General features: G+C 35.4%; 1 protein-coding gene across 2 annotated transcripts in view; it reads right to left on the minus strand.

The window, feature by feature from the left end:
• Positions 1–333: 333 nt before the first annotated feature.
• Positions 334–24,331, minus strand: part of HSF2 (heat shock transcription factor 2) — a 33,003-nt gene continuing 9,005 nt past the window's right edge. The window contains exons 2-13 of one of the 2 annotated variants that reach the window (XM_005659227.4): positions 21,196–21,304; positions 20,912–21,039; positions 19,668–19,792; positions 17,222–17,297; positions 15,390–15,451; positions 14,185–14,272; positions 11,476–11,624; positions 10,825–11,064; positions 9,775–9,880; positions 5,344–5,397; positions 2,052–2,136; positions 334–1,354 (exon numbers count right to left, since the gene is read on the minus strand). In XM_005659227.4, the coding sequence (XP_005659284.1) occupies positions 1,062–1,354; positions 2,052–2,136; positions 5,344–5,397; positions 9,775–9,880; positions 10,825–11,064; positions 11,476–11,624; positions 14,185–14,272; positions 15,390–15,451; positions 17,222–17,297; positions 19,668–19,792; positions 20,912–21,039; positions 21,196–21,304 (1,515 nt within the window). In that variant the 3' untranslated portion in view covers positions 334–1,061. The remainder of the gene's footprint in view (positions 1,355–2,051; positions 2,137–5,343; positions 5,398–9,774; positions 9,881–10,824; positions 11,065–11,475; positions 11,625–14,184; positions 14,273–15,389; positions 15,452–17,221; positions 17,298–19,667; positions 19,793–20,911; positions 21,040–21,195; positions 21,305–24,331) is intronic. The other variant, XM_005659228.4, reaches the window with a different exon arrangement.

A 24,331-nucleotide genomic window follows, 5' to 3' on the forward strand; every position in this document is an offset into this window, starting at 1 on the left:
AAATTACAGGCCTTTGGCATCCAGAGATAATGTTCTTACCTCATTTGAGACAATCAGAGGATATTTCTCTCGGTTCTTTATCAGAAACATAGAATGCAAGCCAGTATAATTTTTAAATGAAGAATTTAAAAACACATTAAATTTGGAGGCATTGTATTATATTCCTTGTTGTAATACACACTCTATCTTCTGAGAGGACGCACAAAGATCTTGGTATGACTTATATTAAGAATAATGGACAACAGGCAAAATTTATTGTTTATCTACTTCCTATGAAAAGGAAAAACTGTTACATGTGGGAATCACCTCCAACGACGACACATAAGACAATGGTACGCAACATTCATTATATTTATTTTACTAAATAGTATGCTTCAAAAAAACAGAAACGAACCAGAAACTTTTACTTAGAACTAGTCCAATAAGGTGGACAGGTTGCATCATCCCATCCCCTTCTTCTATGTATATGGAGCTGAAACTGAATCAGACAGTAAGCACTCAAGTATACATTGCCTTCCTTTTTGAACATGAACGAACTTCTCTGAACTGAGAAAGACAAATGAAATTTTACAAGATACAGGCACTTTATGTTCCCAGTTTTAAAAAGAAGCCAAGTGAAAAATACTTATTAAAAGCAACTGCAACAGAGAAAGCTTTAGGAGTCCTACCATTAGTTATAGTGACTTAACACTCAATGCAAAGAGATAGCATTAAACAAGTAAAACAAACAAACAAAAAGTTTAACTGGAGTTAATGAGCATATGTGCAAAAAAGAAATCCAATTTACCATAACTGGAGAAAAAATGGCCATTTGAATCCAACTTAAAGATATGCCAATAATGTGACTGAACACATATTATGCACCCACATAGCTGAGTAACATCTGAAAGCTTTGCAAGAGTGTGTAGTTAGTGAGAAAAGCAAAAGGTGCTTTACAATTCCACAGTATCTGATTAAACCAAACAGAGCAATTTACAAAAAAAAAGTACCAAATGATACTTTAAAATAAATAGTTCATCATTTTGATGAATATATACATATAGAGTCCACTTCTTAGGGATTTAGCTATCTAAAAGTGGCATATCACTATCCAGAGGTGCAGGAGCAAGTTCACATAAATAAAACAGTGTGGCTTCACTAGCTTCAGCTTCAGTCAATGGCTCCAGGCGAACAAGCTTACTCTGGGTTGGTTCTGGGTCCAGGCTGCTATCTAGAAGCTCATCAACTTCTATAGGTTTATCTACAGAGGACATAACTTCTGATGATGCCGTATTCCCCTGTTCAACAGCAGATGCAGGGTTCCCATCAAGGAATGCAAGAAGTGGAAAGGCAGTGTACTGGATAAGCTGCTTATCTGTAACGAAGATTAGAAAAGTGATCTTTTATCACCAACTTATATAGAGTTTAAGCTGAAGATTTAAAAAACAGATGCAGATGTACAATCACTATTCTTATATAACCAAACAAGAATTATGATTCTTTGTATCAATAAATTTAAAAACACACAAGTCAGAAAATGTAGTCTTTTATTCAACAATTAAGAAATCAGGGTTCTTTCAATTTCTCCTAAACGGGAAAATAAAACAAAACAGGAGACTTTAAGAACTACTACCACATCAATTCAATTTCCTTTACATGCTGCAACCTTGACACATTATGCCTAGAACTGAGACTAGTACAAATCTGTATTCAACTGTTAAGCATAAAAAGACCTTCACCTTGGCTCACATTAATTTCTACACAAAAATCTTTTTTTAGGGCCGCACCAGCAGCATATGGAGGTTTCCAGGTTAAGGGTCAAATAGGAGCTGTAGCTGCCGGCCTATGCTATAGCCACGGCAACTTCAAATCTGAGCCGCATCTGTGACCTACACCATAGCTCATGGCAACACTGGATCCTTAATCCACTGAGAGAGGCCAGGGATGGAACCTGCATCCTCATGGATACTAGCCAGATCTGTTTCTGCTGAGCCACAATGGGAACTCCAACTACACAGAAATCTTACTTTAAAAAAAAATCTACAGAAGCTAATACTACATTTATAACCTACCTGTTTTGGGTTTAGATTTTCTTCCCTCTTCTGAAACTGGTTGAACTACACTGCTCTTGGTAGTTTCTAATCCTTTATTTTCAGACTAAAAGAGAAAAAAATACATAAAAGTACTTGTCTTATACTTTATATGTTCCTGAAAAATAGCAAAAAATTAAAAGCTAATATAGCATATTAACACTGGTATATTATCTGAAAATATATGGAAAAAGGGAGCATCAGGAAAGATGAACTAGGAAAGGAAGAAATTTCATTAGAGGTAATAAGACTGGCTAAGAAAACTATTGCTGTCATCAAGTGGATGAAACAAAGAACCTGAACTAGGATGACAGTAAGTACAAAAAGGAGGGGGCATTTCAACAGAATAGACAGAATCTGTCAAGGTTAGAAGATGGGAATGAATAAAAGATGGCTAGTTTCAAAGTGTTAATGAAGAGATAATTCTTTAAACCATTAAATTCATTTTAAACAATTTTGATTTAAAATGTATTACATGTTTTTTTTTTTTTTTTTTTGCTCACGAACAGAATATTTAGCATAAGTAAAAAACACATTTACAGTAACTCAGGATGACACGATAACAACCTAAAAACTATTTATCCCTATGTTTGGAAGCCTCAAAGCTGAGGTGATGTTTCTTCATTTCCTTTTTGTGGCTCTTTCAGTTCTTTTCTGTCATTTAAAATTGCTTCTTTCAGAAACTGTCTTCTCTCCTTACATCTGATTGTAAGGGGATTAAATCTTTAATGTTAAGTTCTTCACAGTGCTCTTTTCAACGATGTTCAAACTGAGGTGCTGAGGTTCACCATTTTTCCTGAATAGCTGTTAAGTCCCAGATACCTGCATGCTTAAGTATATATGGTGTAACAAACATATTAATTCCTATAATTCCCCTGATATTCATCATAAAATGAAGCAGTACAAGTTTCCAGGATTCATAGATAATGACCCTAAGACAAAATAAAAACTACTTAAACTTTTCAAAAAAAATTATATAATTTTTCATTTAGCATTCACAATAAACATTAATGCAGTAATACCTTATTTTTCTACTTCCCAAAAAAGGTATTTTCCAAGGCTGCCACTGTAGTAATTCAAAAGCATATGAGAACCAAGATGACAAATGGGTTTCATCTCCCATGCAAATTTTAGCTTATTAGCAGTGGCCACTTAGATCACTATGCTAAGGAGTATAAGGTATTCTGAGTCATTAGGAAAGAGTATTGTAATAATCCATGTCATATAATACCTGTCATGTGCAAGGGAATGAGAGCTGATGTGCCCATTATTTGAAAATAATCTAGATTCTAGAACTATAATAAAAAGTCACACTCAATTTTTCTATAGCATTGTAAAGTAATGTGCAACTTGCTGTTTAAGTGTTATTTTTGAAAGCTTCTGGGAATATGAGGATAATTCAAGAACACAGAATGACTCGATGTCTAGCAAAAAACAAACAGCAGAGCACATTCATTAAATGAATGCATGATACGGGTTCATTCAACTTAAGGTCTAACATTCAATAATATCATTATTTACTGAAAGACGGCACTTCCATAGTCCATCGATTTTTATAATATAAACCTAGGCAAACTATGTCCACATGCCAACTTCAGCATGCTCCCTGTTTCTGTGAGTAAGGCTTTACTGAAATATAGCCACATTCATTCTTTTACATATTGTCTATGGCTGCTTTTGCACTGCAATTGCAGAGTTGAGTAGTTGTGACAGAGAACACTTGGCCTCCTACAAAACCAAAAATATTTACTAACTAGTATTAACAGAAAAAGTATGCCAACCCTTGATATAAATCATCCAAATACTGAATGTATAAACAACTTTCAACTTTATGGTTCAAAAATTCACGAATTTCTTTTTGTTTGTTTTAGGGCTGAACCCATGGCATATGGAGGTTCCCAGGCTAGGGGTCAAATTAGAGCTGTAGCTGCTGGCTTACACCACAGATCACAGCAACGCCAGATCCTTAACCCACTGAGTAAGGCCAGGGATCGAATCCTCACCCTCACAGACAATAGTCAGATGGACAATAGTCAGATTCGTTTCCACTGAGCCACAGTGGAAACTCCTTCTTCAATTTTAAACTGCCCAGGCTACTACTTTGAAAATGTAGGCTATCTTTACACATAACAATAGTCAGAAGAATTCTACCTTCTCACTCTAATAATGCATTATTATATTTGATATGTGCCTATTTTTGACTATAAAGAACAAGAATAAAAATTAAATTTTTTTTTTTTTGTTTTTTAGGCCACATGTGCAGCACATGGAAATTCCCAGGCTAGGGGTCAAATTGATGGTACATCTGCCGGTCTACTCCACACACACAGTAACGCAGGATCTGAGCTGCATCTGCAACCTACACCACAGCTCACAGCAACACCAGATCCTTAAGTCACTAGGCAAGGCTAGGGATTTAACCCTCATCCTCATGGTTACTAGCTGGGTTCATTTCCACTGAGCCACAATGGGAACTCCAAAAATTAAATTTTGATTCCACTAATCTAGAATTTGTACAAATTTCAGATGGCCCGATTTACATTTTTATTCAAGGAAAAATAGGGATTACTGAACAATTTGTTGTAAATCCAAGATCAATGAAACATATACCTATTTGAGACAATAAACTAAACAAAGTAACAGAATAATTTCTAAATGTCTGCTCTAACAACTTTATATTGTCCTTATTACTCATTAAGAGCCAGTTCTAAAGAATGTCAGCACTTGCTAATCCCAACTGTAGTTCCTATATGTTTATGCAAATAAAACCATTACTTAAAGTCCAAAATCCAGCCTTCACTGTTCAACTCACCTTACAAATAATACAAATTCCTGTACTTTTACTGTATGCTAACGAAATTAAGGAACTTATTTTAAAAAATGAGTACCAATAAATTTTCAATAAAAAAATTCTGAGAAGTTGTTTATAGAAGGAATAAGAATGTAAAATAAAGACATAAAACATGAAGAAATAATATTTTAGTAAGTTTTTCCAGTGATATACCTGAACATGCCAAATTTAGTTAATCTCCTAGCAGGTTGAAGGCTGATTTAATACTGACAGTTAATAGCACAAGGCACAGAAGAATTTGGTAATGATTCACTCCATAACCAAAAGCTAATTTTTCATCTAGAATTTTACTATCTTGATCACATATATTAGATAAGAATATAAATGCTTTTTGTAACTGGGCGTGATATTGCTCTCTACTTACTAGGACTTTTTTCAAATTCTTACAGCTATGGGTCCTGAGCAACATGAATTAAAACTTACTTTTGTATTATTGATGTAATCTGTGGGGTTCATCTGCACAGAACTAGTGAAAAGCTGAAAGACCAAACAAGAAAGATAAGTTTAAAAAATATTTTTAAAAAATTAACTGTGTGTTCAAAATTTTTATACAGCCATGTTGGGTGAAGAGATGTAAGCTCCTGCACTAGGAAGTCTCCATAGAGTAAAACAAGTTTGAAGAGAAAAGCAGGAAAGCTGAAAGAAAAACAAACAAAAGCAGAGCAAGCTAGCCCATGCATTAGATGTTGTAAGAATTTCTCTTCTATAAAACAGAAGGGTAAATCACTTGAGACAAATCACCTCCCCTCTCCTTCATTTCCTTCATTTTTTTCCCTCCCTAAATGCCTTTGGTCTTAAATGGTACCCAGAGTTCCCTGCCTTGACGCTGAGCCTTCAATGACTACCTGCTAATTATGCGATAAATTTATAAAATCTGCTCTATGACAGTGGCTCCTAAATTACTTCTCAAGCGGAGCCCTCTGACCAAATGCATAATTCTGGTGGTTCTTTTCATCTCACCTAGCAAAGGAAGTCATAAAGCTAAGACCACTGTTTACTGCACTCCTCAGACCAACCAGTTAACAGACGTAACTTTCATTTACGTTATAAGCCTCAAAGTCATCCATTCCACAGGGATTTATTGAGCATCTAAGAAATAATCGACATTATGAAGAACACAAGATGAAGACACTATTCCTGCTCTCCAGGAGCTTACAATCTAAAAGACAAGATAAGAACAACATCAAATAGCAGCATATGATCAGATACAATTCAGTATTATAAAAATAATGGATGGGGGAGCTCAAAAGTATTAAGGAGCTAAGAAAAAGGGAAAGGAAAACGCTGGCACAGACATACACATACACAGGATGAAACGAAAAGTCTAAATCTTGATAAAGCTATGTGACATGTATCAGTTTCTGGAGAATGATTAGGACTTAGAAGGGAGAGGATGAAGGAGTACACTGTTAGAACATTAGCAACAACAGAGAAGGAATGGTTGTGGGGGAAGTTCTAGAAATAAGATGACTAGTACAAATAACAGAGAAGTTCTGAGTTGAACAGCAAGTTGTATACCTAAGGTTCAAAAAGTAAGGCAAGGCCAATCTATGGAAAGGACATTCTGTCAACAACAAAAGAGCTGGGAATGGCCTTAGCAATGAAATACATTGATTAAAGCATTTTAAGAGAATGAGCACATCAAATGGTTTGCAGGATAGAATGAAATGCAGAGAGGCTCCTCCACCCTCTCTTGACACTGATTTCTCTCCGTAAAGTTCCACATTCATGGAAGCCCTAAAAATATCTACAGTTCTTCTTTTTCTTTCATTAATTTTTCCTCCTTTCATACCACCTACTGATCCATGAAGAAGAGTTTCTTAAGAGTTAAGTACACATCACTGCCAATCTCTGCCAGTTCAGCCTGTCCTTGCCTCAGAGGCCTGAGCAAATTTTGTCCCTACTGAGAGAGGCATCTGAGGAAGATCAGCAGTGTAACTCCTCACTTCTTTGCCTCATTCCCCCTACCTACTGAGTCAGGATACTTTCAAGTACTCCCAACAAACACATGGTGTGAAGTAGGAAAAAGTAGATCATATGAGGAGCTGACAGAGCTGAATTTTAAGGCCACGTCTCTCCTGCTGATTCCACATTGAATCATTCAGTACTGAACTCTGCAGTGAGAGCCCATGAACTCCTCCTGAACACACTTATTACTCATGTCCTTAACATCTCTGCCATCTCAGAGAACAAGACAACCTACGGGTATAATTTTTATTCACAACAATAAAGCATGATTCAAGGATGAAACAATGAAGTATCAAATGAGAGAGGCAACAATGGAAATATACAGTAGGAGTGGTTTGTGAATGCTATTTTGGAAAAAATACAGGACTTAATGAACGAGGAGATAAAAGAAACCAAGACAACTGTGATCACTATCCTGTGTGAGTAAAGAGAGGTCTGATACCACTACATAAAATAAAGCTAAAGAAGTAGCTAATTTAGAGAATAAACTTAAGCTTAGTGTTAAACACAAATAATTTAAGATCTGATGATCCCAAAGGAATGAAATCAGAATTCAATTGTTTGTTTTTGTTTATCTTTTTAGGGCCGCACTTGAGGCATATGGAGCCTCCTAGGCTAGGGATCAAATTGGAGCTATGCCACAGCAGTAGCAACTTAGGATCCGAGCCATGTCTGCGACCTATACCACAGCTCATGGCAACGCCAGATCCTTAACCCACTGAGGGAGGCCAAGGATCGAACCTACATCCTAATGGATACTAGTCAGATTAGTTTCCACTGAGCCACGACAGGAACTCCTCCAAGTTTACCTTAAAAAAATATTAAGAGCTGGAGATATACATTTGAGAGCAATCCTGTAAGCCAAAATCCCTCCAGCAGGCAGGATTTAAAAAAAGAGAGGAGTTTCCACTGTGGTGCAATGGGATTGGCAGCATCTCTGTAGCACTGGGATGCAGGTTCAATTCCCAGCCCCACATGGTGGGGTAAGGATCCGCAGGTACAGCATAGGTCACAACTGTGGCTTGGACCTGATCCCCGGCCCAGGAGCTCCATATACTGCAATGTAGCCAAAAAAGAAAAAAAAAAAAAAAAAATAGCAGACATGTAGGAAAAATAGGATAAAAGACTGGGTACCTTGGGTAATATCTACAAGTTGAAGACAGCAAAAAAAAAGAAAAGCTCTTAGAAGAAACAGAATGGTTATGGACACAAGAAGAGAACAAAGTCCAGTGCCTTTAAAACCCAGAGAAAAAGTTCTGTTGTAGAAAATCAATAGTTAAATAATAACAGTATTGATTACTTACAATCTTTACCAAAATCCTTCATGTCAGGCATTAGCTACATTTACTAGATGGGAAAACTGAGTAAGAGAGGTAAACTTTCTCAGGATTAATAACAAAGGCAGTAAGTAACATGAGCCAAAGCGGAACCCAAATCTGTCCAATTCAAAACAAACCTTCATCTACTAGCCTAGCAGTCTAATCTGAAAAAAAAAAAAAAAAAAATTTCAGCCTACTTAAAATGGATAAGCCAAGACAGCACAGGCTTTGAGTAAATTAGCAAGACAATCCAAGGTTTCAAAAGAAATAGAGGGTAAAACAGAAGTGAAACACAACCATTCATTTCTAAAGTTTTGTAGTGAAAGGATTAGAGATATATAGAATGGTAAATGAGAAGAACAACAAATCAAAATGTTTTAGTACCTACTCAACACAGATGGGAAAACTCAGAGATAGAAATAGAAAAAAAGAGAGGCAGAGGGCGGGTGTAAAAACTGGTTTTAAAGAGGAATTAAGTACTTCCTCTAAGAAGAAAGGATATGAGATTCCACAGCCTATAAGAAGACCAGGGCATGGTGAATCACTCTGAGTATGGAAGAGTTGGTTTGATAAGGTCTTGAAGACAAACAAATGTGATAACTGTTACAACATTAAATTAAAATGACTGAGTCGAAGACTATGAAGATTTAAAGAATCAGAATTACAGGATTTATTTCCTTCTTAGTGATCAGCTAAAAAATGTCTCTGGTTTCAGAATGGGAACAAAGACTGACAGAACCTTTAAGGGCTGTCAAGTTACATTAACAAGTCAAAGTAGGTCATTAACATGGATGTTGAATTCACTTAAGAGGGTAACATGGAAAGGAAATCTTCATAGGTGGTGAAACCCATCCTGTGAGGCAATGATTTAGGAAAAATGATGGTCATGTGATACATGACTTCTGAAGAATCTTCTGAAGCTGCATTTTAAGGCAAAAAAACCCAACTTTTCAGGATAAAGAAAGAAACATATTCACAACAGAAAATGGGAATAGGGAAAGAAGACTCGTCTAGATGAGACTAGGTCACATAGGAAACATTAGGTAAGGGAGAGGAGACTGGTAGGAACAAGAGAAAATAGAGCAAGGAAAGTAGGTAGTGCCAGAAACAACAGATAAGGATTCAAAGTCAACAACACTGGAATCAGGTTCATAGGTGGTAGGTGAGGACTGGAGTAGAGAAACCTTAGGGGACTCAAGATAGAAAAATTTTCAAAATGTAGCAAATATAGTAACATATAATAATGCATTTCATTGAAAAACATTAATTCACAGGTATTAAGAAGTGTTTACATGCTGTTTCCTGGCTAATCATTTCTACTAATTTCCACTGATTTCTATTCCACGATAATTTTTTCTAGAGCAAAACATAACACAGCAACAAGTCCAGACAAGACCTGGATTTAATAGTACTGTTGAACAGAGTTGATATGTTGTTACAGGGGGATTAACTGAACTTCTACTTAGAAACAAATAATGATCACTCTCCTCTGCTGTCCTGAACCCATCTGTTCATCTTCTCTGATAAACAAACTGCCAGTACAACAAAGAATATTCAAAGTACCTACATCAACCAGGAGATCTGGGTCTATGCTAAACTGTCTTCCTGAGAGCATGGCTTGGAAGTCCTCTAAACTGCAATCAATACTGTCAAGATAATCCAACAGCTCAACCCTAAGGAAAAAAAGATTAAAAAAAAATGGAATATTAGGTTTCCTTGTTTTTATGTTTAAAATCACACTGCAGTTTTCTAGGCAAAATATACCTAGCAACTGCTGAATCCTTACCAATTCTTAACCTTAAGAGATCATAATCAGTATTCAGGATTCCAAAAAAACTGGTTAATGAGAACTCACAGCCTTTACACAAAACTTCAGTATTTAGAGAAAAAAGCTCTGCAATAAGTCTTTTTTTTTTTCCTTTGGTCTTTTGGGGTCACACCCTCAGCATATGTAAGTTCTCAGGCTAGGGTGAAACTGGAGCTATAGCTGCCAGCCTACGCCACAGCCACGGCAAAGCCAGATCCGAGCAGAGTCTACAGCACAGCTCTAGGCAATGTCAGATCCTTAACCCACTGAGCGAGGCCAGGGATCGAACCCACATCCTCATGGATATTAGCTGGGTTCTTAACCTGCTGAGGCACAATAGGAATTCCTGTAGTAACAGTCTTATTTATCTTTTTCCTCTATACAATAAATTACAAAATGTTTAACCTCTTATTACAGGTTACTGCTAATTTCTACTACAAATAAGTTCCATAATAAAGATTATACTATTCCACAGTTCTGATAAAAACATAAATACACATAATCACACTTTGTGGACATTCAAAAGTAAGTTATTTCATTAAGAAACCTGAGGAATAAAATAAAATTTTAAAAAAGAAAAAGAAAGAAAAAAGAAACCTGAGGTCTTGACAAGAAAATTCCAAGACTGCTCTGGGCATAATTAAATCTTTCTCAAAATACCATTTTCAGAGTTCAGCACTGACAGAAGTAGAGAAAGGCTGACTACAACAGGTTCATAGTGTGAAAGGAAAATCACTCAAAGAGAAACAGAACATGCAAAGTAAACAAAGAAAGCAAATACATTTAGATAACATTGAGATGAGCACTCACTTTCCCAAAAGATTGATGTTATCATTTAAAATGGAATCCATCATGGTCACAGGATCTTCTGTGGTCAGACTAGATGAGCCATTTAGCTGGATGGCGCTAGACATGAGAGGGCTGGTGCCATCACTGCCTGAACTTAAGGATTCTCTGGCTGGTTCACTTTGATCTCCACTTTGAATGACAGGAGCATATTCATCTTCATTGTCATCTTCAACAATGACAATATCAGGGTATTGGCTACAGCTAGATCAGCAATATGAGAAAGAACAAATTATAACTTCACTAATTCAATAAATTTATTCTATCCATTCATTCCCCAAGGAAACTCTCTCCTCAAACCACTTATTAAAATCTTAATTTTCTTAGGCCTGTAGCTTAATGATAAATATTGATACTTCATACAATATAAGACTACAAAGAATCAATTAAAGGTCTTTTAACTCCAAACTTTAAAAATAAGAATTCTCATTTTTTTCTTGGTAATCTTTCCACTGGACAGAGAGAGGTATTTGGTTTAACACTTTGGCTTAATTTTTCAGTTCAATAATAAAAATATGAGTTAGATATTAATTTAACAAATAGTTTTAAATTTAGATCTTGTTTTTAAAAAGTTAACTAATATTTTCATAAGTTTAATTTTACAAAGCTACTTACTTGGAAGGATCAGATATAACATCCTCATTAGTTTCTGGAATAACTGGGATATTTTCTTCATCTGCATTATCATCAGTAACATCATAAATAATGATATCATCTGAAATCCGCTCCCTTGGCTTTAAACCTTCACTCCTACTATGTGGAACCTAAAATGTCAGGCAGAAAATATATCAAAAAACTGAAATTATTTTGACTACCAAACAACATGCCATTTAAAAAATGCTAATTGGGAACCTACTATTTAACTACATGTTAGAGACACAATAAGAAAAACAGATTGTGCTCTCTAACCTATGGGACTTGTACACTGAATTGGTATGAGAGGTATGAGGTGTGCTAGCTGTATTGTACTTATAGTAACTATTTCTTTCACTCTAAGGGACCTTAAAGATGACATGCCTCAGAATGTTTCTAGAAAAGATCTTCAATTTTTTTTTTTTTTTTTTTTTTTTGGTCTTTTTAGGGCTGCATTCACGGCATACAGAGGTTCCCAGGCTAGGGGTCCCATCAGAGCTGTAGCTGCCGGCCTACACCAGAGCCATAGCAACGCAGGATCCGAGCCATGTCTGCGACCCTCACCACATCTCACAGCAATGCTGGATCCTTAACCCACTGAGCGAGGCCAGGGATTGAACCCGCAACCTCATGGTTCCTAGTCGGGTTCGCTAAACACTGTGCCATGATGGGAACTCCAAGACCTTCAAATCTGAAGTATTTACATCCAGAGAGTAAAAATTTAAGATTTCTTTTCTTTTTTTTTTTTTGCTTTTTAGTGTTGCACCTGCAACTTTTTAAGGCCACAGCCATAGAAACTCAGGATCTGAGCCACGTCTGAGACCTACACCACAGCTCATGGCAATGCCGGATCCTTAACCCACTGAGTGAGGCTAGGGATCAAACCCCCATCCTCCTGGATCCTAGTTAGGTTCATCGACTGCTGAGCCACGAAGGAAACTCCTAAATTTTAGGATTTCATCAGAAATCTCAAGCATAATCAAATGGCCACTGGGCTGATGGGGATTATTTCAATTCAAGCTACTCTGCTTAACACATGTTTTATTCTTACCTATTAAATGGTTTCATTAATAGGGAGAAAACACTTCAACTATCCCACAGCTAAATGTCAGTCTGTCTTCGTAACAATGCTTTTTTGTTTTGTTGCATTTTTTTGGTCATGCCTGTGGCATGTGGAAGTTCCTGGGCCAAGAATCAAACCTGCCCCACAGGACTGACCCAAGCCACAGCAGTGACAATGTTGTATCTTAAGTCACTAGGCCAATAGAAAACTCCAGCAATGATTTGCTTTTTTTAAAATTCAGCTATAGATAACATTAGGACCATAGGTACATTAATAATGAAGTGTTCAATTCTCTAAAGCAAACTAAAGTCATTATTATAATGCAAAATTCTATAAATTTCAACACCAGATAATAGAGGGCAAAAGATATAAATCAACTTCAATTAAGAAATCTTTATCCATTTACATTAGTCTTCAATCCTAAAAACTGTTAGATGTCCTTGACTATTTAGAAACGATGGGAAGGGGAAACCAGATGTTAACTCTGACTTGCCTAAGAACAAAAAATGCAATACTTTAATAATAAATATAAAGCAGTATTTAAAAACTCTAAGATTTGAAAGCAGTAATAACTAAGATTTGAAAGTAATAATAATAAATTGTTATTAAAAGGAGTCTGGACTCAACTACTTTGCCACTGGGTATAAGTTTGACAATTTATCCAGAGAGCTTATAAGAAAAAAATTAAGATAAATATGTTTTTTTAAAATTGCTATAGTAAAATTGTGCACATTTATAATAAATGTTGAAAACAACTTAAAATATCCAACAGACAAGTACATAATTACATTATCATAATAACCTCATATTGTAGTTAAGATAAACTAAATCTCTACATTTAATAAACTCAATAATGTAGATATGTATGTGTGATTGGGTCACCTTGCTATACAGTAGAAAACCAGCTGTAATGGAAAAAAATAAAAATCATTTAAAAAAAATCTTAAAAATACAACCAAGTGAAAAAAGCCACATTGCAAAATGATTATGTACAAAATAATATCATTTATATAAAGTTCATATATATGCCAAATAACACAAAGTATTGTACATCGCGTCACACATAATGAAATTGCCATGGGAATGATAAATATTAACTCAAGATAGTTTTATCTCTGCATGAGAGGGGAGACAGGAAAGGAAGAGAAAAATGAACTTGGGAACAGGCAATTGAGACAACTATATTTATAATGGTTTATTTCTTAAAATAACTAAGGCAAATAATAAAAAGTCATGATTTTAAAAAGCTAAAGGGTAAGCAGATGCGTAATTCAGTAAACTTTTTAAAATGCTGAGTTCCCATTGTGGCTCAGTAGTTAACAAATTTGACTATGAACCATGAGGTTGCGGGTTCGATCCCTAGCCTTGCTCAGTGGGTCAAGGATTCGGCGTTGCTGTGAGCTGTGGTGTAGGTCACAGATGTGGTTCAGATTCCACGTTGCTGTGGCTGTGGTGTAGGCTATAGCTCCGACTGGACCCTTAGCCTGGGAATCTCCATATGCCGAGGGTGAGGCCCTAGAAAAGACAGACAAAAAGACAAAAAAAAAAACTTTTTAAAATGCATGAAATACTGATGTAATAACATTTAGTTTGACATAACAAACATAAAATAGAACTTTAAAAATTACTTTATGATGGTGATTATCAGCTGGCTCTTTTACTATGTGCTGAAACAAATTCTTCTTTTGGGCTCCATTAGTGTTTAGAAGAAGAGGCCTGAAAAAATCAGAAGATGTCTATGAAGTTCAGTGAAGCAAACATACAAGGAATTTAAATTACTTCTAATAACTGACCCACATATAAACACACTCACTTTAATAATGCATAAAAAAATTCCAAGGAGGATACATAAGAAATTCTTAAAAATGATTAATCTTAGAAACAGAAACTGGCAGATGAGCGTGTCCAGGATTTTTATTTCTCCATTCTTCTGTATTATAAATTACTCTCTCCAAATGTACTTCTTTAGACTGAACTATGTAACTTTATGGTATAAATAACTAGTAAGAAATAGGTAATATAAAGAATATACTATAACATAAGCTGTGAATATAACCAAGTTTTGCTAAAATCCTTAGCATTATAAGACAATACTTTTCTCCTTCTACCTACTCCTTCGTCCACTAGTCTTACGATTTAGTTGTGACAAAGATAGTTACTGACATTTATGGGCATCACAACCCATGGTCGATACACAGGTTTTTAAATACACTTGTGAGTAGACTAAACACAAGAGATATCAAGTAAAAATTCTGATGTTTTTCTCAGCATGCATCCTCTTTTTAAGAATTTCTCCCACTGGGGCCTTCTAATGCTGCAATAATTTGATACTGTGAATGAAAAGTTGATTCTTTATTAACTGTACGTGTATATATATGTAAAGTTACCATTTAGGATATCCTTAGCTCTCAAAAACAGCAAGATGACATAGTAGGAAACATCACTCTTTTTGTTTGTTTGTTATAGAGATTCCCAGGCTAGGGGTCTTATCAGAGCTACAGCTGCTGGCCTATGCTACAGCCACAGCAACGCCAGATCCAAGCCACATCTTCGACCTACATCACAGCTCACAGCAACGCCAGATCCTTAACCCACTGAGCAAGGCCGGGGATCGAACCCGCAACCTCATCGTTCCCAGACAGATTCGTTTCCGCTGCGCCATGATGGGAACTCCACAACATCACTCTTAAAATGTTGAAAGTATAATTTAACAAGGGAGGACTGTTCATCTTGGACAAGAGGCATACACTGAACAAATGTAGGCAATTCATGGTTAAACTCTTAACATGTCTGGTTGTCTATGACTAGGTCAAGATGTAGTATAAAAGCTTACCTTTTACGTTTTAAACTCACAAGTTGGTTATTCTGAACCAATGTAACAATAAACTGGACAATCTAAAAGGAAAATTTAAAGATGTTCCATTACAGATTCCTAATTCTTTAGTCCATATTACAAGTCTTATAAAATTAACTCACATAGTATATGTCCTCTAAGTCACATACTTTCTTGAAAATTAACATATTATAAATGTGGGTGCATCTTACAGTATCTAAAGAAACATACCAGCTTCCAGGCAGAAGAAAAATCTGTGATAAAGCTGCTGCCTAAAATATAGAGAAGCCTAGGACATCCATCTACCCATATATCTATCTATCTTATCAGCTCTGTACCTAACAAATCCTATAAAGATACCTCCCATATATTATTATTCCAAGGCCAAAAAGTGGAAGAGTTAGAAACAAATTCCAGGAATAGAGAAAAAATTTATCAGCTGTCATCATGCATTATGTAAACACCCTAACCTCACTAAAATATAGATGCAAACTCAAATTTGAGCAGAAAGAATGTTAGCTTTCATGTAAAACTGAAATGTTAAATAAATATTTTACTAACTACTACTGCTTTCAGGAAAAAAAAAAAAAAAAAAACCACTTCAAATTATGGAGTACTGTGAGTTAATATTTAACCCGAACACTGTTTTCCAGGGCAGGGGGAAGCAAATTTTTAAAATAAAATACAGGTTAAGGTACACTTATCATTTTAAATCAGGTATACTTTTTTGGGGGGGCTGTGCTCATGGCAGCCAGGGATTGAACCCGCACCAAAGCAGCAATCTGAGCCACTGCAGTGATAATGCCAGATGATTAACCCACTGAGTCACATGGGAACTCCTAAGTCGGGTATTCTTAAACATAGCTTCAAGTTGGAATCAACTATGGAAGTTCTGAAAATACATAAAACTTGGACTAAACACCTAGAACTGAATGCTACCTACATTCAACCTCCATTTTCATAGTGATTTTTAAAAATCAGTATACCTATATTAATTATAGGGGAAAGGCTGCAACTACCATTCATCTCTGTATTCTAAGCCTGCTCCATCAGACCCACATCTTTTCAGTCATAACCCTATTTTTAGCTAAAGGCCTCTGGGTTAGGAACAAACTGAAGCTCGCCCACCCTCCCTCCCCCAAAAAAAACCTGTTGCTTAAACTTAAGAGTCCAGTTTACTCATGAGCAAAAAATAGCTGCCTTAATTACTTTTATGTTTCACCTCTTATTAACATATGAAAGCTGATATGAGAAGATTAAAGTACAAGGACACTATGTGGCCGAGAGTTTTTTTTGGTTCCCCTAGTAATTTTCAGCTCAGATACATTTTATAACACTGCATTCACTGCTTTTCTGCACAGACTAATGACAGCACACACTAGTAACTCTTCTGAGCATATAATTTGATCAGTTAACTTGAAAATATTAGTCATTTATCTGAGACTGAATCTATACCTTTTAAAGTAAAACAAAAAACAAAAACATCCTACATAGTAAGGCTATGTCTTTTATATAAAATGTGTTAAGAAATTGGTAGTATATTAATTATGCTCCTAAGAATGAAGTATACTAAAGTTGTTATATCAGGAAAAAGATTTTACTAAAAGCTAATGAAACATTAGTTGCAAGTATGCAATGACTGTATTTAGCTAATGAGAAATTTTTTAATTAAAAAATATATAACATTGGCTTGTTTGATTTCATAGGTTTACTTCTGTGTACCCAATATATTAAAAAAACTAAGATCAATCACTATTTAATAGAGGTTTCTCGAAGGTCACAAATAGTACTCAAATAAACGCAGATTATGGTCACAGGAAAAAAAAGCTTACCTTTCGAATAACTTGCTGTTGTTGTGCATGTTTTGCTCTTAATTCTGACACCTCCTTCCAAAGGGACTCATTCTCACTATGTTATCATTTATTAAAAATAAAAATTAATAAATTTAGTCAGAAAAACCAGGCCTCAACATTTTTAAGAATACCATAAAACAGAACTAGTTTTTACTACCTATCTTCATGAGACTAGGAAAACTGTGGTTCAATTACACAGAATGACACCTATTTTGACACAACTCCAGAATCTTTCCTTTATAACTATAGTATCTTCTACTCATGGCAGTATATATACAAACACTTAATAGGCCATATACTCCTCTGACAATGTGGTTAATCACTTCTTGTTTAAGAAACAAGCTAACTTTTTGGAGATCCCGCTGTAGCGTAATGGAATTGGCGGCATCTCTGACGGGCCAGGATGCAGGTTTGAACCCTGGCCTGGTACAGTGGGCTAAAGGATCCAGCATTGCCACACCTGGGGCAGAGGTCCCAAATGTGGCTCGGACCAGGAACTCCATATGCTGTAGAAAGGCAAAAAATAAATATAAAAATAAGCTAACTTTCAATCATGTGAATTCAGAACTTGTGCTTAGGAAACAATTCTTAAAGGGAAGTAACATTTAACCAACACTTGCCATGCCAGACACTATTTATATAAGCATTTTATGCATATTACTCATTTAAATGTTTCTTAAATCTGTCCAGAAAGGAATTATATAACTATTTTATAGCTGAGGAGACTGAGACTCAGGGAACTGAAAAGACTTACCCAAGATCACACAATGTGGTAAGTGTTGATGTTGAACTAAAGTCTATCAGACTCTAAAACTGTCTGTCTCAAACATAAGCATATAAATTTTTTAAAGCATATTAAAAGCGTGCTTTTTAAGCATATCCAAATACATAACAAACTATGTGCCTAGTAGTAAGTTTTCTCCTTTCATTCACCATTTTTATTGAAATTGCGGTTACTAAATGTCAGCAATGATAAAGCTGAGAAGGCATGAAAGATAATTTATCTATTAAATGATTTTATTTTTGTTCTTTTATTAATTTCCACAAAAGCCAACCTTCTCAGTCCAGACCATTACAAAAGGGACTGGATTTAGGTATAGAGGGCACAGAAAATAAGACTTTAATACTTACTGAATAACTACTGTACTTTTTTCTGATTCAGAAATGTAAAGATACTGTCACCTGCCTACTACAGATAAGTAAGAGAATGGTTACCACTGAGACTTAGAATGAATTTTGGATCCCATTCCTTAAGGGCTAAACCTGAAATTCAAGGAATTGGGTCAAAAGGCACTTCAGAAAACACAAGATACATACAGTAAACCAATACAAGTGCTTAAATAAAACATGCAAAAGGGGCAAGCTTAAAATTAAGGCTTATTCAAAAAGAGAATCAAAGCCCAAGGTTATTCTCTTAATGAAAATACTTAAGAATAGCTAAACTGGAGTTCCCGTCGTGGCGCAGTGGTTAACGAATCCGACTAGGAACCATGAGGTTGCGGGTTCGACCCCTGGCCTTGCTCAGTGGGTTAAAGGATCCGGCGTTGCCGTGAGCTGTGGTGTAGGTTGCAGACACGGCTCGGATCCCCCGTTGCTGTGGCTCTGGCATAGGCTGGTGGCTACAGCTCCGATTGGACCCCTAGCCTGGGAACCTCCATATGCCGCAGGAGCAGCCCAAGAAATGGCAAAAAGACAAAAAAAAAAAAAAAAAAAAAAAAATAGCTAAACTAATGCCCCATATTTGACATGAAAGGGACAATACATAAAAGAACTACTCTCAAGACCTTGGCACCTACTACGCTAAAAGAAAATTTCTAGCTACTTACTAAGAATAAAAATACACATCTACTCTATATATGAATTGTTACTGTGGCATTAGGATAATGGTGCCAAAAAACGTACTGAAGCAAAATAAAGCATCTTCTGCAGATAAAAGGTTTGAGTAATATTTTCTCAAGTCTATGTAACTATCAAGTAGGGCAAGTCTCTTGTGTCCTTTTTTCCCTATTTTTGTGTCTTAAAAGATAGGCCACACAGAAAATATCTTACACTGCTATAAGGACGAGTTATATATACAGTATTTTTTATGACTTGTGTGTCCTCATATGTAAACATATGAAAGCAGAATCCTATTTCCTACACCAAATTAGTGATCTATTATTTCATCAGTAAAACTTGCGCAAATTGTTTTGACTGTCCAGGTTTATACTTTTTTTTAATCACAATCATAAAAATATACTATTGCGGTAAAGTCTATATATAGCTACAAATAAAAAAGTAAAGGGAATCAACACTTAAGAAAAATGGCTTTTAATCTTGGCTCAACAACATAATCTAAGTACTTAAAGCATCAACCTCCAATCCAAACACACATACAGACATACCAAACCTCATATCAGGATTATATTTGAAAATACTACTTTACCTTTTCAATTCAGAAAGCCTGGACTCAATAGTTTCTTGTTTTATTTGAACCTTCTGAGCACTACTTATAATTTTTGTTAAATCTTCCTGACGAATTTTATTTTCTTCTGGTTTTGAAGATGAAACCTTTTAAAAAGTAAATTTAGGAAATTAAACAAATACTAAATACTAGCATTATAATTCAAGGCTTCCCTGTTATAAGACGTTTTTATAGCCTATTCAAGGAAGTGAGATCTAGTTCCAAAAGCCCAGGAAAAGTACAGACTTCACAGCTCATAGAGAGGATAAGGCATAATCAGTTTATTTATTTTTAATGTGGGAAAGTTTCCATGAGCTGGAACATCTTTTTTTTTTTTTTTTTTTTTTTTTTTTTTGTCATTTCTTTCTGCTAAAATTCCCTCTAATTTCCCCAAGCCTTTTATTAACACATTCCATATTTAATTAAAATTATGCGGTAATAGGCCATTTTCTTTCATGGTCCACTACCCTGTATCCCTACCCCTTCCTTCTGTGGATTTAGTCAACATACTTATTTCAGCAAAACATATCATCCATTCAAAAAATGCATTATTAGGAGTTCCTGTCATGGCTCAGTAGTTAACAAATCCGACTAAGAACCTTGAGATTTTGGGTTCGATCCCTGGCCTTGCTCAGTGGGTTAAGGATCCGGTATTGCTGTGAGCTCTGGTGCAGGTCACAGACGCAGCCTGGATCCCATGTTGCTGTGGCTGTGGTGTAGGCTGGCAGCTACAGCTCTGATTAGATCCCTAGCTTGGGAACCTCCATATGCCATGGGAGCAGCCCTAGAAAAGGCAAAAAGACAAAAAGGAAAAAAAAATGTATTGTTAATTGTCTACTACATATAAGGGATTTCTTTTAGGCACTGGATATTGAGCAGTGAACTACAGAAAAAGGCCCTCCAGGCGGCTGACTTTCTCATAGGAGCTTACATTTTTTAGGCTAAATTAGACGGAATGAGTCATCCCAATCTAGATGACTCCTTATTCTAAGTCAAAATGTAAACATTTCTTTCTATCTAAAAGTGTTTAAAGACTGAGCCCTCCATGTAGTTGAGTGCAGAGAAAAATGAAACAGAAATAATTAAAGCTTTATTAGTTTAAGACATCCCAACAACAAGTATCTGTGTATTTCAGTATATTCTTAATTTCAACAACTGAAATATTAATCTTGGACAAGCATACTATATGGTAATGCCCTAATTAAAGCATATAAACAATAGCTCACCTTCCTTTTAATGTTCTCCAACAAGTCATCCTGGCCTTGTTTGAAGTAAGGATGCTGAAATTCAACAGGACCATCTCGTTCCTGCTTCACAATTCCAGAGTCAATATGTACTACTTTACGAAAACCATCTGAAAAAGATCCAAAATTCAGGTGGCTAAAATATACAAAAGTAAAAAATTAATGGTGTATCTATGGAATATATTTTCCTTTATCATCCCAGTGGGGGAAACGGTTTTATCAGCAGCTGATGACAATAGTCCAAATAAACCACTGTCCATACTCACACATATTCAGCTGCCTCACAAAGCTTGCCATATTATTGTGCTTGAAGTATTTGGGAAGAATTTCTTTTGCAAATCTTTGTTCATCCAAAACCAGAAAACTCTGGCCATTCTGAAATAAAAAAAAAAATTGAAAAAGACAGTTAGTTAAGATCCTCTGACAGATATTCCCGTTGTGGTTCAGTGGGTTTAGAACCTAACATAGTGTCCGTGAGGACACAGGTTCCATCTCTGGCCTCACTCAGTGGATTAAGGATCTGGCATAGGTCACAGATGCAACTCGGATCCAGTGTTGCTATGGCTGTGGCACAGGCTGGCAGCCGCAGCTCTGATTCGACTCCTAGCCTGGGAACTTCCACATGCCCCAGATGTGGCCCAAAAAAGAAAAAAGCAAAAAGAAAAGAAAAGAAAAAAAAGATCCTCTGACATTAGGTGATACATACAAATCCCCAACATACAAATCCCCAGACTTGGCAGTCTTTCCACCTTCACATCATTTTATTCCTGTTAATAGCAACAAAAACAAACTGCAACGAAGTTCCAAACTGCAATCAAGCTCCAAATTGCAATTAAGCTTTAAGACATCAGCCTCAAACGTTTAGAATATGTCTCAAAACAAAAGCTGCTTCATATTCTATGGTAAAACATGAGGATTTCCATTCTTCTATCAAAAACAAGAAAAAGAAATACAGTATACAGCCAGCATAACTATTTAAGTCAATGCAATTAAGACAAAAAATAAGATAAAATTTGAAAGGAAGCTGTATTTTATCAACAGACACATTTGTATCTTAATACAATCAACTGAAAAACCACAAGAGAACTCAGTAATATCCAGTTACTAATTAGTATTTAAAGTCACTAGTGTTATTCCATATAAAAAATAATTTGAAACTTTTTCTACAATAATCAAAAGAGCATGGCTACCGGCATAAAGACAGATCAATCAATGGAACACAACAGAGAACCCAGAAATAAACCCTCATATATATATATACAGCCCAAGGATTTTTGACAAGGGTGCCAAGAAAATTCAATGGAGAAATAGTCTTTTCAACAAACAATTCTGGTAAAACTGTATAATCACATGCAAAAGAATGACCTTGACTCCAACTTATACCATATACAAAAAAATTAACTCAAAATAGTCTGAAGGCCTAAACATAAGGGCTAAAACTATAAAAATCTTAGAAGAAAACATAAGGAAACATCAGATTTCTCTACTTTCTTAATTTTAAAAAACTAAAATTGTATACATTTAAGATGTACATGATGATGTGACATATATTCACAAACGCAATGAAATGACTACTACAGACAAGCTAATTAACATAACACCTACATCAAACTAAAAAGCTTCTACACCATAAAGAACTATAAACAAAAAGAGAATTTAATGGAATGAGAGAAAATATTTGCAAATACATACCTGATAAAGGATTAAAATCTAAAATATATAAGGAACTTTCACAACTCAATGGCAAAAAGAACACAACCCAATTAAAAAATTGGCAAAGCATCTGTTTAGACATTTTCCAAAGAAGACATACAAATGGACAAGTTATGCAAAAGAAAAAGTGCTCAATTTCATTAATCATCAGGGAAACGCAAACCAAAATCAAGTATGAAGGGAATGGGATCATCACTTCATATTTGTTAGGATGGCTACTAAAAAAAAAAAAAAAAAAAAGATGACAAGTGTTGGTGAGGTGGTAGAGAAAAGGGAACCCTTGTATATTGTTGGCAGGATTGTAAATTAGTACAATTTACAATTTAGTCTTTATGGGAGTTTCCATCGTGGCTCAGTACAAATGAATCTGACCTGTATCCATGAGGATGCAGGTTCGATTCCTGGCTTCACTCAGTGGGTTAAGGATTCTGCATTGCCGTGTGGTGTAGGTCACAGACATGGCTCAGATCCCATGTTGCTGTGGCTGTGGTGCAGGCCAGCAGCTACAGCTCTGATTGGACCCCTAGCCTGGGAACCTCCATACGCCGCAGGTGCAGTTCTTAAAAAAAAAAAAAAAAAAAAAGTCAAGTCATTATAGAAAACATTATGAAGGTTCCTGAAAAAATTAAAAATAGAACTACCATATGACCTAGCAAACCTCTTTTGGATATATATCCAAAGGAAATGAAGTCAGTATCTGTACTGCTGTATTTACTGCAGATCATTCACAATAACCAAGACAGAAACAATCAAGTGTCTCTCAAAGGAAGAATGGATGAAGAAATTGTGATGTATATATATATACATATATATAATTTTATATACATATATAATTTTATATACATATAAACACATAATTTTATATACATGTACATACATACACAATGAAACATTATTCAGCCTTAAAAAGAGGGAGATCCTACCATTTACAACATAACCCTCTAAATTCTAAGTAACAGCACAATTTTGTTTGATGCTGTAACTACATTTCTCAGCTCCCCTTACAAACAGAGGTGACCAAATAACATACCTGGCAAATAAGATACAAGCACAGGATGGACTGAGTAGGGCTTTCACAAAAGCTTCTTAAAAGGCAATAAATTCAAAGTGTCAAACCTCTACATTCCGTATTTCTGCTTGGAATTTGAAGCCAATGGCTAGATCTCCATCAATCACTGAAACAGAGGAACTAAGTATGGCTGAAAAGAGATGACTCAGTATCTTCAGATGTAAGAGAAAAATATATCTCCATTTTGTTTAAGCCACTGGCATTTGGATTTCTATTACTTGTTTCTGGACTTAAACTTCACTGATAATACAGCTATTTAAAAAGTCAATGACGTTTAAAGATTATTAACATAAAAATTATTTCTAATATTTATGACAGAAAATTAACTGCATTCACTAATTAAAATTTTTCTAACAAACCATTAAGATGAAAAACCCAATGTGAAATTCAGAAAAAGGTTGGGTCTCATTCACAACAGAATATACAGCAAAACAAATGATTTTCACTAATTAGATTGACAAAATTTTAAAAATTGGACAATAACTAGTGTCAGTTGTTAGGTAATAGATACTAAAATTTAAAAATGCATACATCTTTTTCTCTTAAAAGGGCTTTCCCTCTACCTTAATTCCTCTCAATCTACCCACCCCATGTATCTTCTGTTCACTGTAAAATTTAAC

This window comes from Sus scrofa, chromosome 1 (genome assembly GCF_054392235.1).
Source record: "Sus scrofa isolate SSC_HxYL_T2T_F1_AM1 chromosome 1, Sscrofa_HxYL_maternal_Yorkshire_Landrace_v2.0, whole genome shotgun sequence".
NCBI classification, from domain to species: Eukaryota; Metazoa; Chordata; class Mammalia; order Artiodactyla; family Suidae; genus Sus; species Sus scrofa.